This window comes from Halichoerus grypus, chromosome 3 (assembly GCF_964656455.1).
Source record: "Halichoerus grypus chromosome 3, mHalGry1.hap1.1, whole genome shotgun sequence".
Taxonomy (NCBI): Eukaryota; Metazoa; Chordata; class Mammalia; order Carnivora; family Phocidae; genus Halichoerus; species Halichoerus grypus.
In genome coordinates, this window is record NC_135714.1 from 80027102 (window position 1) to 80045682 (window position 18581).

At 35.0% G+C, this 18581-nt stretch overlaps 1 protein-coding gene across 1 annotated transcript in view; it reads right to left on the reverse strand.

Moving 5' to 3' along the window:
• Nucleotides 1–18214, reverse strand: part of STPG2 (sperm tail PG-rich repeat containing 2) — a 314912-nt gene extending 296698 nt beyond the window's left edge. Inside the window, exons 1-2 of the mRNA XM_078068237.1 lie at nucleotides 18106–18214; nucleotides 6559–6671 (exon numbers count right to left, since the gene is read on the reverse strand). Coding sequence (XP_077924363.1) covers nucleotides 6559–6671; nucleotides 18106–18214 — 222 coding nt within the window. The remainder of the gene's footprint in view (nucleotides 1–6558; nucleotides 6672–18105) is intronic.
• Nucleotides 18215–18581: the final 367 nt, after the last annotated feature.

Consider the following 18581-nt stretch of genomic DNA (forward strand, 5'->3'; position numbering starts at 1 on the left):
ACTCAGGTGGTTTTTAAAATCTCCTTTCCTTTCTGTTCACCATAGAAATTGGAAGTGATTGTAGATTTATTAAAAGCAAAAGTGATTTCAGTTGTTAATACAATAAAAAACTAGTTCATACACATCGAATATTCATTTAATTATAAACTACAATATGGATACTAATACACCTAATTTTTATAGTAAAGTTTTTTTAATGTACTTACCACATAAAACATTAAACCTTTTCTATTTTAACTAAAAGAAACGTCAGAAGCATAATTAAAATACCAACGTACTGATTGAAGATGCTCTTTAACCTGTAGTGCTTTTCTATTCATGATATCTAATGTTCCAGGATAAAACTGATCATAGCTTGCTGGTCCTGGACTATCTGAAACAAACTTCTTAAAACGCTTCTCCCGGTTTTGTAGACTATGACCTCCTTTTATATTATACTAAATTGGAGAGAAAAAATATGAAATAATTAAAAGAAGCACTTTATAATTAATACATATTTGGTAAGTATTATATATTAATATGAAGAAAGTTTTAAAACCCAACCTGAGAAAGTTAAGGCTCTTAACTGAAGACATCATTCTAATAAAGGGATAATAAGAGAGGACGACAATTATAGTCATCAGTTTTAACTCTGAACTCAGACTAAAACTTACTGTACTTAGGACACTCTAAGAGAATGCAAAACTCAGTTTTAAAACAGGAATCAAAACAATGGAATCCCCAGTTGTAGAGCAAGAATAAAGAGTATACACTTACAGGCCTCAAGAGAATATGTACCTCTGAAATGAGCTAGAAATACTGGTACTCACACTGCAAGGAAAAAGCAAACCTTCCAAGCTTGCTTAGGATTAATTATTCCCATGAACTATTTTTTGGCCATTTCCAGGGATGCTTATGCAGGCTTACTGGCAACAGCATGGGTTTTTATTTGGTTGGTTGGCTTATTCTTCATTTTTTTAACAGCTTGGTTTTATGCTCAGATTAATTTTAAACATTGTTTAATGCAGAGAACGGACTGGGAGGAATCTCCCATAGCTCTCCATGCCACATATCTGGATTCTCTGGAATCAGAAAATTATCAACAGGGTAATAGCCAGTGAATTCAGATAAAATTCCATCTTATTAGTTTCAATTAACAGTCATAGTGTAATCATTTCAAAGATGATTCATAGTAATAATGGTTGGCATTTGATAGATCAGATAAGTTTTTTTTTTTTTAACATTTTTTTTTATTTGAGAGAGAGAGAGAGAAAAAAAAGGAGCAGGGGGAGGGAGAGGGAGAAGCAGACTCCCCACTGAGCAGGGAGCCCAACCTAGGGCTCAGTCCCAGGACTCCGGTCTCCAGGATCATGACCTGAGCTGAAAGCAGATGCTTAACCCAGGTGCCCCCAGATAAGATTATTTTTTAAGTTACTGATTTACCAACAGAACTTTTCCCATGGTATATACATGTCAGATGTTCATGATCACTATTAACCGAGCCTATCTCTACTTTGCATCTTATTCAGCTGCTTTCAGCTTTTAAGAAATACACAAAAGAGATCTTCTTTTAAAAAATGAGTCAAAATTATATTCTTAGGTAGCCAATCCACTATTTCATAACTGTTTAAATAAGACCATAATTCCTGTTTAAAGAGTTTGGATCTATAACAAAATTTAATGATTTTGCAAAAATATTAACATTACAAGTTAGATAAAAAGTAAAATCATGTGAAAAGAGAATATCTCCTCAAATCCTGATTCTTTAAAAGCTATTCTTATAGTCTCTAAGATCTTACATTTCACACTGCAATTTGAATTTATATTGAACTTCAACAGAAGATAGTAAAATTAATCTGATTTTTTAACCAGGTAAAATTAGAAATTAACCAGGACTTTTCCAATTATTCATATTTCATAATTACCAATTCTACTGATTTTACAAGAGGTTATAAAAGGAACTACAATACAATGTGTCAGATAAAGGACCCAAAAATTATATTATGAGGTAACTATACATTTTATATAAAACCTGTGAGAAAACAGCCTTCCTACTTCTTGAGTCCTGTGTTTTTGTCTATATGCTGTGGTTATTTGATGAATATTGCCAGCAACCTCCCAACAATACAGAATGCAGAGTCTCATCTGAAGGGTGAGGCCATGCACTGCATCAGGTATGATATCCCATCATACAGCTCTAGTGAAATGTATCACTCAGATCAAAAATAAAACCTAATTTGGACATTAGTGAGAAATATGAAAGAAACTATCTGGAACCAGGGAGGAGCTCTCCACATCTAAATCTTATATAGCAAGGAACAAGATGTTATCACCCAAGCAGAGACAGGTCACAAACTAGAAGAGAATTAGAACCAGAAAACATAAATTAAATTTGAACTGGCCCTTTAGAGGGGGATTCATTCTAGGAAAAAGGATATGAACAAAATAAGGTATGTGACTTAATAAGCTAATTATCTAGGGTGCCTGAGTGGCTCAGTCGGTTGGGCATCTGCCTTCGGCTCAAGTCGTGATCCTGGAGTCCTGGGATCGAGCCCCACATCGGGCTCCCTGCTCTGCAGGGAGTCTGCTTCTCCCTCTCCTCCCTGCTCATGCTCTCTCTCTCACTATCTCTATCTCAAATAAATAAAATTTTTAAAAATAAGCTAATTATCTATCAGAGAATTATAAACTTGCATTTTGTAAACTTCATTCTTCTTCTATTTTCTTAATTTCCCTTATGTTGTTTTCTAAGAAAACTTCCTTTTGAAAAAAATTAGCATGCTTCATATATGCTAGAGGAGACAAAGGAAAAAGTGAATTTGCCCATAACTGGGCAAGAGCTGGAAAGGCAAAAAGAATACTCCCATCCTCACTCCCAACATTGCAGTAGTGGTGACAACCATAAACAAAGTGAGATAACCATAACAGAAACAGAGAAATAGAGAAGACTAAATTGGGGCACACAGTTTCAACTCCCAAATGTTTTGATTTTATAAGAGCTTCAAGTATTACATACACAGTGGAGGCAGGCCCTCACAACTACAACCACATTTTCAGTCTTTTCAAATTTCATTTGAAGTCTCCAGGTAATATTTCCTAAGCAATTGCTAATAGAAAGGAACATTTCAATCTATGCTTCCAAAAAAAGGTATAAAAATAAATTGTTAAATACTTCCATTAATTTCCAATAAGATTATCCCTTTAATTATCCAGCATATTAATTATTTACAGAATTAGTATGCTAACTATGTCACATTACAAATATATCCATTATTATTTTAAATGGCTGGATTAGGAAATATGTTTGTACAGTGACTACATAACATAATAAAATTAAATTTAAAAAAACAAAAAAATTAATAAAAATAAAATAATAATGGACTTTATTTTTTAAACAGTGTGATAAATTCAAACTTCTTGAAATTCTAAAAGTTCTACAAGAATTTAGCCTAGGGGCGCCTGGGTGGCTCAGTCGTTAGGCATCTGCCTTCGGCTCAGGTCATGATCCCAGGGTCCTAGGATGGAGCCCCACATCGGGCTCCCTGCTCAGCGGGAAGCCTGCTTCTCTCTCGTCCACTCCCCCTGCTTGTGTTCCCTCTCTCGCTGTGTCTCCCTCTGTCAAATACATAAATAAAATCTTAAAAAAAAAAAGAATTTAGCCTAAAACAACCCAAAAAAGTCAACAGCAATTGAGTAAATAAGGTACAGTCATTTTTCAAACCAAGGAAATCAGTCTTCTCCTGGCATTGGCTTATGGTTTTAAGAAGAAAAATAGAGAATACTAAGAACTCTTTTTCTTAGATCGTCCATTACATTAAAAAAGTACATTTCCTAATTCCTTATTCTTGAAATCCAAGAAATGTACCCAAATGGGGATATAATAAAATCAGGTCTAAGTTGCATTTCATGTTATTTTACATGTGGAATTGACTAAAATCAATATTATTATAATATTCCAACATCCTGATATTTGTCATACTTAGCAAGTTTGAAATCTACCTCTTGTGTATTTTATTGCATTCCCCTCTTGGAATAGTGGAGTTACAGTATTAAAAAAACTACTGGTGGAGCTAGCAAGCCCATATGCCCATAATATGCTGGCCACGGCATGGAAGCAGGAGTGACACTTCCAATGATGACATCTAATGACCCATTGCTATTTTTTGCTTTTTGCCCTCTAGGCACTAGTATGCTGGAAGTTTTAAGAACCCAGGGAAGAGCCATAAACGTTCCACTGAGTTGGAAGCTGAGACCATCAACTGGCCATCCCAGGCTCTGTGTGCTAGAAAGCAAAATAAGGAGTATATTGGCTGAGGTGATTAACCCTGACCAGGACTGAAAAATAGGACTAAGGATAGCCACAAGCATCACGGTGGGATGGAACACCGAAACACCCTGCAGAGCTTCCTTGAACTATAATGCCCAGTGAAAATGGTAAGGGCAAGTTTATTTAAAGGTTTGAGAAGGAAGCCTACGAATGAAGAGCTCAGACTCCTTAGAACTAAAGATTCTGGTCACCACATCAGGTTGAAAACTCCACCAGATAAAGTCCCTTTAAAGAGATAGGGATATGGTAGATCTATAAATTCCTGTTGAATCTGAATAATCCAGTATCAGCAGTAATGAAGAATGATTAACAGATTTATTTTCTCTTATTTTCATTTATATTCTCAATTGTAATGTGCTCTTCTATTTGAAATAAAAAACCCTAGTTATAAATAAATAAATAAATAAATAAATAAATAAATGAGAGAGAGAGAGACAAGGAACACAGAATGAGTAATGAAAAAGTCTTAAACTACCTATAGCTTCAGAGCAGTTACAAAAACTAACAGGGCCTCCTCTGCATTTCCTTGCTTCTTACATCACTTGCTTTCATTTCCCCTCTCTTTCTTTCCCTCTTCTATTGTAAAATGGCAACACTAATAATGCATAAAAGTTATTGGATGCTACCTATAATCAAGCACTATTCTAAAATGCTTACTAATGTATTTAACGCTTAGAAAAAGCCTACAAACTTAGTATGCCTATTTAACAAATGAGGAAACTAAAGCCCAAAGAGATTAAGTAGTTAAGATTAAGTCTACCTACATTTGAAATCTGTCTGAATTAGTTAAGTGGCAGAGACAGATTTCAAATGTAGGTAGTCTACTTCAGGAGCCCATACTACTAACCACTTCTTTATAATATCTCGTGTTATATTTACTTACCATTTAATCTACAGGCTGCAGAATAATGGAACAGGGATGTGAAAAAACAAAAGCAGAAACGGCCTTAATCTAAAGATCCATTTGGTAGTGACACTGTAATATCATCTCTGAATGCAGTAGTTTGGTTCCTTCAGGGAAGTTATACTTGAAAATTATACATAAAATAATTGCATTTTTTAAATTGTATATGTGGGAAGAAGAATTATGTGTAAATGTAGTGCACATGAGAGAGAAGAGAACTGGGCAGTCAAGGGTTAAAATGTAATGGAAATCTACTGTTTTTTATCTGTCCAGCATCCTGTCTATTATCTGCCCATAACAGCATGCATATTCACCACCATTGGGGCAATCAAACCTCCCTTATACTTTGTGGTTTTACAGAAGTTTCCAAACACAGGATTCCCTATCCCAGGAATGAATGGACCAATCAGATTCTTCCTACTAGGAATTTTAATCCTAAATGGAGTCACACATAAAAAAATGTAAGGGAGTTATAGAATTAAGTTATCTAATGGCAGTTCTGATTGCAGTTCTTACTACTGAAATATCTGGAATTGTCTTAGTCCTGCCCTTCCTTAAGACTTAAATATACAATTAATGCTTCAAATCCATAAGCCACCCAAATACTTTTCCTATAAATATTATTGTAAATCTAGTATCTGTCTTAAAAATCTATTTTATTGCTTCCAAGCAAAAACTCCTAACTGATAGAATGGTTGCTATTACCAACTCAGAAAGTCTAATGCAACAATTAAGGCATCAATGAATACCCCTGGGCCTCCAACAGAGGAAATAAAAATTTGCTAGGTTCAGTTAGGAGTCATTATGTATGAATGCAAAATTAATGTGAAAAGAGTGAAAGATGATATTCATGATTATGAAGATATTGGAGTTACATCCACTGTTTCTGAACATGAATGGATCATCAAAGATATTCTGGTCATAGACTCTCAAGACTGTATAGGAGCCAGATGAGACAATGAGAGTAGCCATACCTTAAGAATATGGCAAAAAAACTAATTTTCACTCTATTGCCATCCTCCATCTACATATCTTGATCATTTGCACAACTTTCATGCACCGTAATTCATTCAATAGTCCTATTCTCCCATTCAAGAATCTCAAGAACCATGAAGCATGTAACGTTTTTGTCTTATAGAATACGTAGAATAACGGAGAAAATCCAACCAGGCAATCAACAATAAACACTTTTATTTTCTCATATTCTAATAACAAAATATAGATTAAAAGGAGAAAAAAGAGGATATGAAGGGAAAATGAAATATGACAAATGACATATTAGTCTAGGAGAGGAAGAAAGTATGATTCTTATTAACTCCAACAATTATAAAAACTATTATAAATTTACCTGTGCTTCTGAAACATTATAGTGTCCTGGCCCTGGAACAGCTTTCTCAGTGTTAGAGGCAACAGTAAAAGTACTTTCTCTGGCAGCCAAAGAAAGGAATGGTGCATAGCCACCTATAAAAGTAAAATCATATAAGATAGATAAGATAGGGTCCCAGTGATTTCAGAGAAAAAGCATTCAAAATATATAAAATCATTTAGTAACCTCAACTGTGGAGACTATATTATCAGAACTAATGGCTAGCCACAGAAGTTGTTCCTTTTTTAAAAATTGGAATTTTAAAAATCTGATGTAACAGCAGAACATTTATTAATATATATTAAGTAAAAGAACTTACAGAACTGGAATTCCTAAACAACAGAAAAAATACTTAAAGAAATAAAAAACAAAAGCCTTTTTTTTTCTTCTAAGAATATTTGGTTGAAATGAAAACAACAATTAAGTTTAGCTAATAAAGTATTTTCATCCTCAGAAGCCCAGGGTTTTACATTTTGGAACAACATCTATTATTTATAGAGAATAGCATATATAAAGTTGTAGAGACAACTTAGATTGAAATAATTTAAAGTGAGCTTACAGCAAGTAATTAATAATGTCTCTTTGCTTTGGTACTAGTTGGTACTCAGTAAATATTTCTTAATTGCCTGACCCCAAACAAAGGTTTACAAATCTAAGATACAAATTTCTTTGGAACAAATTATCATAAAATTAGACAAAGTTAATAAACTTAGTAGACAGGGTGCCTGGGTGGCTCAGATGGCTAAGCGTCTGCCTTCAACTCAGGTCATGATCCCGGGGTCCTGGGATTGAGTCCCGCATTGGGCTCCCTACTCAGTGAGGAGCCTGCTTTTCCCTCTGCCTCGGCCTCTCTCTCTCTGTCTCTCATGATTAAATAAATAAAAACTTTAAAAAAAAAATTAGTAGACAGACTTAGTCTTCTGAAAGACTGATAAAAAATATCAAGAACTGTATCAAGAAAATGAATATACTTTAAGCACCACAGATATCACAGAAGATATGGGAGAGAATAGAGCCACTATCTTCAACAGGTAATAAAAGAATGAAAGTGAGGATGCAAAATTTGTGAGAATCTTATACACTAAAGGAAAATGTACACTACTGTGAGAATATATGGCAATAATTAGTATAGTTTAAAATCTTGCTAATCTGGGCTAATAATAAAAGATAGTATTTTTAAAACAGGAAATAATGTGTTTCTTTTGAAGACCACATTTATTAAAATGCAACTGAAATCAAGAATTATCTCTTGATTATATATAATATAGTGTCATATATATAATATATATATATAGTGTCAGATAATATATATATATAGTGTCAAGAACGACACTATATAATAATAAAAGGGACCATCCAACAAGAAAATATAACAATTGTAAATCTGTATGCACCCAACATGGGAGCACCCAGATACATAAAACAGTTCATAACAAGCATAAAGGAAATAATGGATAGTAACACAGTAATAGTAGGGGACTTTAACACCACACTTACATTGATGGGCAAATCATCCAAAAAGAAAATCAACAAGGAAACAGTGACTTGAATGACACACTGGACCAGATGGATTTAACAGATATATTCAGAACATTCCATCCTAAAACAGCAGAATACACATTTCTTTTAAGTGCACATGGAACATTTTCCAGAATAGATCACATATGAGGCCACAAAACAAATCTCAGCATATTTTTAAAAAAAAACTGAAGTCATACTATGCATTTTTTCTGACCACAATGCTATGAAATTAGAAATTACCCATAAGAAAAAAATCTAGAAATAGCACAAATACAGGGAGGTTAAATAACATGCTATTAAACAATGAATGGATCCACCAAGAAATGAGAGAAGAAATCAAAAATTACATGAAAATGAAAACAAAATAGTCCAAAGTCTTTGGGATGCAGCAAAAGTGGTTCTAAGAAGGAAATTTACAGCAACACAGGCTTACCTCAAGAAGCAAGAAAAATCTCAAATAAATAACCTAACCTTACACCTAAAGGAGCTAGAAAAAGAACAAACAAAGCCAAACCCAACAAAAGGAAGGAAATAATAAAGATTAGAGCAGAAATAAATGATATAGAAATGAATAAAACAATAGAACAGGTCAATGAAAACCAGGAGCTGGTTCTTTGAGAAAAAAAAAAAATCAATAAAATTGATAAACTTCTAGCCAGACTTAACAAGAAAAAAAAGAGAAAGGACTCAAAAAAAAAATCACAAATTAGGAGAAATAACAACCAACATCACAGAAATAAAAAAAAATTATAAGAGAATATTATGAAAAACTATATGCCAACAAATTAGACAACCTAGAAGAAATGGATAAATTCCTAGAAACATATAAATACAAAAACTGAAACAGAAAGAAATAGAAAATTTGAGCAGACCGATAACCAGTAAAGAAATTGAGTCGGTATTCAAAAACTCCAAACAAACAAAAGTCCAAGACCAGATGGCTTCACAGGGGAATTCTACCAAACATTTAAGAAGAATTAATACCTATTGTTCTCAAACTATTCCAATAGGAAAACTTCCAAATTCATTCTATAAAGCCAGCATTACCCTGATATCAAAATCAGATAAAGACACCACAAAAAAAGAGAACTACAGGCCAATATCTCTGATGAAAATAGATGTAAAAATCCTTAAAACACTAGCAAACTGAATCCAACAATATATTTTAAAAAATCATTCACCATGAACAAGTGGGATTTATTCCTAGGTTACAAGGATGGTTCAGTATTCACAAACTAATCAACGTGATACATCATACCAATAAGAGAAAGGATAAGAACCATATGATCATTTCAACAGACGCAGAAAAAAGCATTTGACAAAGTACAATATGCATTCGTAATAAAAGCCCTCAACAAAGTAGATTTAGAGGGAACATACTTCAGTATAGTAGAGGCCATATATGAAAAACTCACAGCTAAAATCATCCTTAATGGGGACAAACTGAGATCTTTCCCCCTAAGGTCAGGAACAAGACAGGATGTGCACTCTCACCACTTTTATTCAACATATACTGTAATCTTAGCCACAGCAATCAGACAATACAAAGAAATAAAAGGCATCCAAATTGGTAAGGAAGAAGTAAAACTTTCACTATTTGCAGATGATTTGATACAATGTATAGAAAATCCTAAAAACTCCACCAAAAAACTGCTAGAACTGATAAATGATATTCAGTCAAGTTGCAGGATACAAAATCAATCTATAGAAATCTATTGCATTTCTATACACCAATAATGAAGCAGCAGACAGAGAAATCAAGAAAACAATCCTGCTTGCAACTACATCAAAAATAATAAGATACCTAGGAATAAACTTAATGAAAGCAATGAAAGACTTGTACTTCAAAGACTATAAAACACCGACGAAGAAAATTGAAAATGACACAAAGAAATGGAAAGACATTCCATGCTCATGGGTTGGAAAAACAAATATTGTTAAAATGTCTATGCTGCCTGGAGCAATCCACACATTCAATGCAATCCCTATCAAAATATCATCAACTTTTTTCACAGAGCTGGAACAAATCATCCTAAAATTTGTATGGAACCAGAAAAGACCCTGAATAGCCAAAGGAATGTTGAAAAAGAAAACCAAAGCTGGTGGCATCAAAATCCCGGACTTCAAGCTCTATTACAAAGCTATAATTATCAAGACAGTATGGTACTGGCATAAAAACAGACACATAGATCAATGGAACAGAATAGAGAGCCCAGAAATGGACCCTCAACTCTATGGTCAACTAATCTTCCGCAAAGCAGGAAAGAATATCCAATAGAAAAAAGACAGTCTCTTCAACAAATGTTGTTGGGAAAATTGGACAGCCACATGCAGAAGAATGAAACTGGACCATTTCCTTACACCAGACACAAAAATAGACTCAAAATGTATGAAAGACCTCAATGTGAGACAGGAATCCATCAAAATCCTTGAGGAGAACACAGGCAGCAAGCAACCTCTTCGACCTTGGCCACAGCAACTTCTTGCTAGGCACATCTCCAAAGGCTGGGGAAACAGGCAAAAATGAACTACTGGGACTTCATCAAGATAAAAAGCTTTTGCACAGCAAAGGAAACATTCAACAAAACCAAAAGACAACTAACAGAATAGGAGAAAATATCTGCAAATGACATAACAGATAAAGGGCTATTATCTAAAATCTATAAAGAACTTATCAAACTCAACACCCAAAGAACAATAATCCAATCAAGAAATGGGCAGAAGACATGAACAGACACTTTTCCAAAGGGACATCCAAAATGGCCAACAGACACATGAAAAAGTGCTCAACATCACTCGGCATCAGGGAACTACAAATCAAAACCACAATGAGACCACCTCACACCAGTCAGAATGGCTAAAATTAACAAGTCAGGAAATGACAGATATTGGCGAGGGGGCGGAGAAAGGGGAACCGTCCTGCACTGTTGGTGGGAATGCAAGCTGGTGCAGCCACTCTGGAAAACAGTATGGAGGGTCCCCAGCAATTCCACTACTGGGTATTTACCCCAAAGATACAAATGTAGTGATTGGAAGGGGCACCTACATTCCAATGTTTATAGCAGCAATGTCCACAATAGCTAAACTATGGAAAGAGCCCAGATGTTCATTGACAGATGAATGGATAAAGAAGATGTAGTATCTATATACAATGGAATACTACCCAGCCATCAAAAAAAAAAAAAAAAAAAAAAAATGAAATCTTGCCATGTGCAACAACATGGATGGAACTAGAAGGCATTATGCTAAGGGAAATAAGTCAATCAGAGAAAGACAATTATCATATGATCTCACTGATATGTGGAATTTAAGAAACAAAAAGAGGATCATAGGAGAAGAGAGGGAAAAATAAAATAAGATGAAATCAGAGAGGGAGACAAACCATAAGAGACTCTTAAGCATAGGAAACAAACAGGGTTGCTGGAGGAGAGAAAGGTGGGGGGATGAGATAACTGGGTGATGGACATTAAGGAGGGCATGTTATGTAATGAGCCCTGGGTATTATATAAGACTGATGAATCACTGACCTCTACCTCTGAAACCAATAATACATTATATGTTAATTAAATTTAAATAAAAATAAATTTTTTTTTAAAAAAGAACACTAAAATATCTATTATAAATATTCTCCATATGTTCAACAAGGTAGAAGAAAAATGAACATGATGAGGAGATAAAGGGAAGATATAAAAATACCGAATCAAACTTCTGAAATGAAAAGTACACTGGTATGGGGCACCTGGCTGGCTCAGTCAGAAGGGCATGCGACTTTTGATCCGGGGTCATGAGTTCAAGCCCCACAGTGGGTATCGAAATTACCTAAATAAAAACTTTAAAAAAAATACACTGATAGAGTTAATGACAAATTTTATGTGAGTTAATAACAGATATTTTTTCTCAATTCTTAATCTCTTGAAAAATAACTATTTAAAGCAAAAATAATTTCAAATTATTGTGACATTATAGCATATATAGAAGTAGAGTATCTGACCACAATAGCACAAAAGATGAGATGGGAGAAATGGAAGCACACTCTTGTAAGGTTCATATACTATATGTGAAGTAGTGGTACAATATTATTTGAAGGTAGACTGTGATAGGTTAGAGATGTATATTGTAAACCCCAGAACAACCACTAAAAAATAAAGAAGTATAGCTAGTAAAGCAATAGTAGAGGTAAAAACAAAATCATTTAAAAAAATAAAAAAACAACTAAACTCATTCAACAAAGGTAGGGATAAGAGAAAAGAGAAACAAAGAAGAGATGAGATAAATAGAAAACAAATATCAAGAGAGTAAATTTAAACACAACAATATTGATAATTAAAGTAAATAGAAAAGTTCTAAACACCCCAATATAAAAGGCAGAGGATGTCAATTTGGATAAAAAAGTACGACCTAACTTTATGCTGTAGACAGAAAACCCTCATCACACATAAAGACATAGAAGTGTTTTTTTTGTGTGGTTTTTTTTAAAGATTTTATTTATTTATTTGACAGAGAGAGACAGCAAGAGAGGGAACACAAGCAGGGGGAGTGGGAGAGGGAGAAGCAGGCTTCCCACCAAGCAGGGAGCCCAATGCAGGGCTCAATCCCAGGACTCTGGGATCATGACCTGAGCCGAAGGCAGACGCTTAATGACTGAGCCACCCAGGCGCCCCTAAAGACCTAGAAGTTAAAAATAAAAGGATGGAAAAGATATACCGTGCATCCATGAATCAAAGGAAGCTGAAGTGACTACATTAAAATCAGACAAAGCAGATCTTGAACAACGAATACTAGAGATAAGAGAGACATTGCATTATGATAAAGGGGTCATTTCATCAACAGGATTTAATAATCCATAAAGATCAGCAAAGAAATAATTGCCATAAAAATCATTACAGTGCTTACCTGTAGGGGAGAGGAAAAAAGGTATAATTGAAAGGGAAATTGGGCAATGTTACATTTCTTGAGTATTTACTTTTGATGCCATAATTTTTATGCAATTTTCTACATGAAGTGTTTAATCTTACAAGTAAAAGTTTTTTGAGTTTTTTAATTTAGGTTCATACAATATGAGGTAATGTGAGATAAATATGAAAACTAAGAAAGCTAAGTTCAGACTAGTTCTTAGGCAGATGTCCTAACACCATGGCAGAGATTCTAACTGAATCTACCTAAACAAGTGTGAAATTAATTGCAAAATACTGAAATTCATAGAAAAATGGAAAAGAAAAAAAAAACACACACAATAGCCCCATGTATCCAAGAAAGCCAGTACTCACAAAATCTTCATTGAAGCTTTCCAAAATTAATTATATAGAATCTTTCATCAATAAGCTAAAAGTTTGGGGGTTTTTTTAAAGATTTTATTTATTTATTTAACAGAGAGAGACACAGCAAGAAAGGGAACACAAACAGGGGGAGTGGGAGAGGGAGAAGCAGGCTTTCCCACTGAGCAGGGAGCCCGATACGGGGCTCGATCCCAGGACCCTGGGATCATGACCTGAGCCAAAGGCAGACGCTTAACAACTGAGCCACCCAGGCCCCCCAATAGGCTAAAAGTTTATATGAAATACTGACCTCAAGTAAAACCACAAGAAAATTAAAGTGTTTATACTGATTAGCTCCATGAAAGAAGGACTGGTCTGTTTTATTCATAACTGTATACATAATGTTTACATTTAGAGTGGCAAACTGTCCTAGCATGCTCAGGACATAGAACTTTTAGTGCTAAAACCAGGACATTCCCATATAAATCAAGATGTTTGGCCACCCTATCATAGTGCCCTGCATATTAGTAAATAAATATAGAATTCATAGGTGATATTCTAAACTACAGCTTTAGTCATTCATTCAACAATAGTGAATGCTTTATTGTGTGTGGAGAGAGGCAGTGAGGGTATAATAACGAATAAGCTAAAACTCTGGCCTCCAATAGTGGGAAAGCCAGAAAAATAAATAATTATACTACAAACAGTGCTGCCAATAATTAAGGTATAAAATATAGGAGAAGAAGGTTCTGGGGAATTAGGGTTAGTGGAGTATGAGATAAAAGGTTTGGTTTGGGACATATGGATATATTGGCATATGAAGTGCCAACTATGAATGATAAATCAAACTGTCAGGTAGAAAGAAGAAATTAAGAATACAGGAGAAGGAAATATTTGAAAAGAAAGAAAGAAGTTCAGTTTGGGAAATATTGAGTTTGAGGCACCAACAGCAGAAGATAAATCAAACTGGCATGAAGCAATAAAAGATAGTCCATTCTGAGAAAGAAGGTGGGCAGCATGTGATTAAAGGGCAAGTTCTATAGCCACAGCTACTGCCACAAAACAAAAAGGTCATTCTTCAGATAAAAGCAATAACTAGACCTTTGAAACATACTCATCTTCAGGGACATCAACATATACAGCAATCACATATATATAGTTTATTTAAACTTAAAGACAGATTGCATTTCCTGAGATTGTCTCCCTAAATTCTGACTGGCTAATAAGATAAATCATTATTGGTGGCATAAGCTCATAGGCACAAGTGCAAGACCATGGACTGCTCATGTTTCTGTGGCAGGTAAAGCTAACCACTCCTCCATCAAAGAAGAAATCTGGGAGAGAGTATATTTAGGAGCTGGTGTTACCCAGCTTAGATAACTGTTACAGAACCAATATAGATAACCAATATACAGCTGATGTAGGGTGCCATTTATTATGTAAATCAAGTTCAAAAAGCAATTAAATTCTCCTTAGCACAATATGCCAGGAAAAGTCACATTACTAAACATACTGTTTTTATATTTTACTAGGCTAGTTGTCTCTGGAGAAAATTTGCTTTGATGAGAAAAAATATCCTTCCTTCTTAGATAAATGTGAGAAAGTCAGGAATAGTTCTCAATAATCTGGAATTGGAATATCCATTCTCTCTCCTACTCATGAAATCAGAGCAGCTCAGTCCTGTTCTTTTTAGGCTGCAAATCTTGGGTTGAAAAGAGTCTCTCTGATTAAATGGCTGAAGGCTGAGGCAATGAAGTTTGCAGACTGGGGTGAAAAGAATTTCCTGAGGAAAATGTGAAAATAATACACTGGAGGATTGACCAAGCAGGCTACAGTAGTACGAGAGTGGTAATTAGGAAAGAGAAAAGTTGGGAATAATGAGTATTTGCATCTTTCTCTTGAAGATCTAAGACTCTAAGGTCCTCTGCTCTTCTGTGGTTCAAGGTAACAAGTTATATAAAGTCCCAACATCTATTCTCCCTACATCATACTCTATAAAATCTACCTGACCTTTAATTGAAATAACTGTGTATATTTCTGCACAGACCAGTGTTTGCTGATCTTAAAGAGGGGTAAAATAGAATGAACCTAGGAAAGAGATAATAGCTACTTTTAAATTATCCAGTAAAGAAATGATACTTGTACCTTCTATTAATTATCAGCATGTTGTCACTGAGTATTGCTAAAACAGGGCTCAACAGGATACAGCTGCTTTGAGTGGCCAAGCATAGAATTTCCTAGTTTCTTTCACAGTTCATCAAGGCAAAATTCTATAAAACAGTAAAAGAAGGGCCTTGCAACACCCCACTTACTGCTCTCTAAGCAGAGTTCACATAAGTCATGAAGTGAGTTTTTAATTCTATGTGTAGCTCATTAGACTTTTTAAAAATTTTATTCCAAGAATTACCATTTGTTATTTTTTTTTTAAATTAAGCATCTAAGCATTATGGTATTGAGCTAAAAACTGAGAACAGCAGTAAAGATCATGGCTATTGCCTCTAAGAGAATCACATTTAGTGTGGCAGCCAGATAAGTTAACAGATAATTAAGATATAGTATCAAAGTGCTACAAAAGTGTCGTTAAGAAGTCAAAGAAAGACTTGAGAAATAGTAGAGTCAAAGAACAATTTCACTTTTCCTGAGTCTAAAAGAGTAAGTAGGACTCAGCCAGATGAGGAAGGAAGAGCATACCAGGCAAAGTATCAGCAGCTACAAAAGCATGGAGGTGAGTGAGCATGAACTTCTAGAAAATGCAAAGTTGAAACTGCTGATATGTATGTGGGGCTAAGTGTTGGGTATAGGTGAGAGAGAATGTGGGAGGCCAGGTAAGGGATCAGACCATGAAGAATCTTATTCACTATGCTAAGTAGTTCAGATTTTAACCTTAATGTTAAAAGGATTTTTTTTTAAACAAATAACATAATTATATCGTAGGAAGATCATTTTAGCTATAAGAGAGAAGTTGAAAACTGAAATAGAGGAAAACAGCAATATTTTATTGGTTTAATTCAGAATAGAAATAATGAGCCCTGAACAGTCAAGGGAAGTTACATGAAGAAAGGGAACTAATTTAAGAGACAATGAGAAGATAGAATCAATAGATTTTAATGATCAATGAGCGTGGTCAGTCAGAGAAGAAGTCTAGAATAATTCCAAAGTTTAAAATTTATAATTGACTGATAGGGAATTTTTCAAAGGGGCTAGTAATGATGGGGGAAATGATGAACTCAGACACTTGGGAGTTTCAGATGTCAGAGACTACCCAGATAAAGATGTTCAAAAAAGTAATGGCAATAAGAAGGCCCTAAGATCAGGAGAAAGTTCATCTTAGAGATATAAATCACCTATATCTCTAAAGACTTTCTTCTGGGATGAATCAGAATCAGAATAGGGATAGTAGTTAAAGCCATGGATTTGAACAAGAAAGTGCACTAGAAAAGAAACCAGCAAAGGACAGAAAATACACTATATAAACATTTAAAAGAGCTTTAGAAAAATAATCACCTGACAATGAAGACAATTAAGGATTGATTGTCGAGGAGAAAAATGATTGCCTTATTCAACGTTTAACAAATGTTAATGATTAGGTCCTAACCATGCATCAGGCACTGTTTCAAGACAATAACAGGAAAAAGAACCAGGAAACAATGATGATGTTATAGATGCCAGGGGAAGAAATATTTCTAAAGACAGTGTTCAGCTGTGTCAAAATAAAATAAGGATTGAAAAGCATCACAGGTATAAGTATTTTGGGTGGTGGCTGGTGGTTAATACATTGTTAGGGAGGTTAATGTCTCTAACAACTCAATTGTATTAAATACAGACATAGGCTCCAAGAACACTGATATTGATATCAGATGCTGAAAAGCAGTAAAATTCAAAAATTAAAACAATGACAAATCTGCACTCCACCCAAAGAAACTTAAATCAACCTAATATCCTAATGTCATCAGTCATGTAAACACAGTAATGGCATTTGTTTAAAAATAGAGTGTAACAATAGGGGAAATGCAGATTAACAAGGGAAAAACTATAATTTGGATGGTAGTAAGCTCCACAAAATCATCAAATTAGAAAAAGCAGAAAGCAAATTATAAGTATTTGTTAAATGCTTCCCCTAAGTCACTAACTGCAAATGAGAGAAAATAATTATTGCAAGTAATTATTTAAATTATCCATTCCCACTCCATCTCTTTAAGTATAGCTTCCCCCCCTCCCTCCCCAAATGTGGGCTCTCATTAGTATGTTCAAAAAGAAGATGGATATGACCAGTTAGGAAGCATCTATCAAAAAATACACAGGACTATCTTTAAATCATACTGCAAACTAGAAATATAAAAGTTACACGTTAGTAAATGAAGTGTCTCTGGTTAATGGTAGCAAAGGTGTGTGAGTGAAGCAGACAGGATTACAAAGAAACAGCAGACGGTAAGAAATAACACAGGATTTGGGACTCATATAGTCATCAGAGCCAGGAAATCAAAATCCGAGATTTAACCTGTACAATTGAAAGTAGGATGGAGATAACCATTGTAGCATCAAAAGTCCTAGCCATACGCTTACTGACCTTGTGAAATGCGACAAATGATTTTACCATTTATCACCTGTAAAATTAGGAGAGTATTTTCCCTGCCTATTTTATGTTTTGTTACACTTATGAAGTGGTAGCATTATGTTTAACAAGTACACAGAAGCGGGCTTGGCTGAAAGTGAGGTGCCTGTCACAGAAGGCTTGCCTTTCCCTACCTCTTACCTGTTGCCTGCTCCTTCAGGAAAGGTACCTGGTAAGTTCCAGGACCCACATGCTCCTCAGTGCTGCCACCTTCAACCAATCTGAGCAAGCGGGGAGCTCGATCATACATAATTGTGGGAGGGTGGGACAGGGCGGGAGGAACCGCAGCTGTAAAAGGGTAAAAACAAGGTGACTAAAGGTGTGGAGCAAAAGGAAGCTGACGACAGTCTGAAGAAGGTCGAGCAGAATTTGAATAAATGGACGAACTACCATAGAGGCTATCTCCCACCTGCTCATTGGGGTCAGATTTTCCCTAGGTCAATTTATAGCCCGGTGGTGAAGTGCAAGGGAGCGCGACCAGGGATAAGATATCCCGCACAACCATTTATCTGTTCAACAGATGAGAGTGAAGTGCTTCGCCGAGAAAGGAGATTAAAAAGTAGGCGCCAGTCCCTGTACTTCCGGTCTTCCCTCCTCCCATTTCTCTCCGCCCCGGA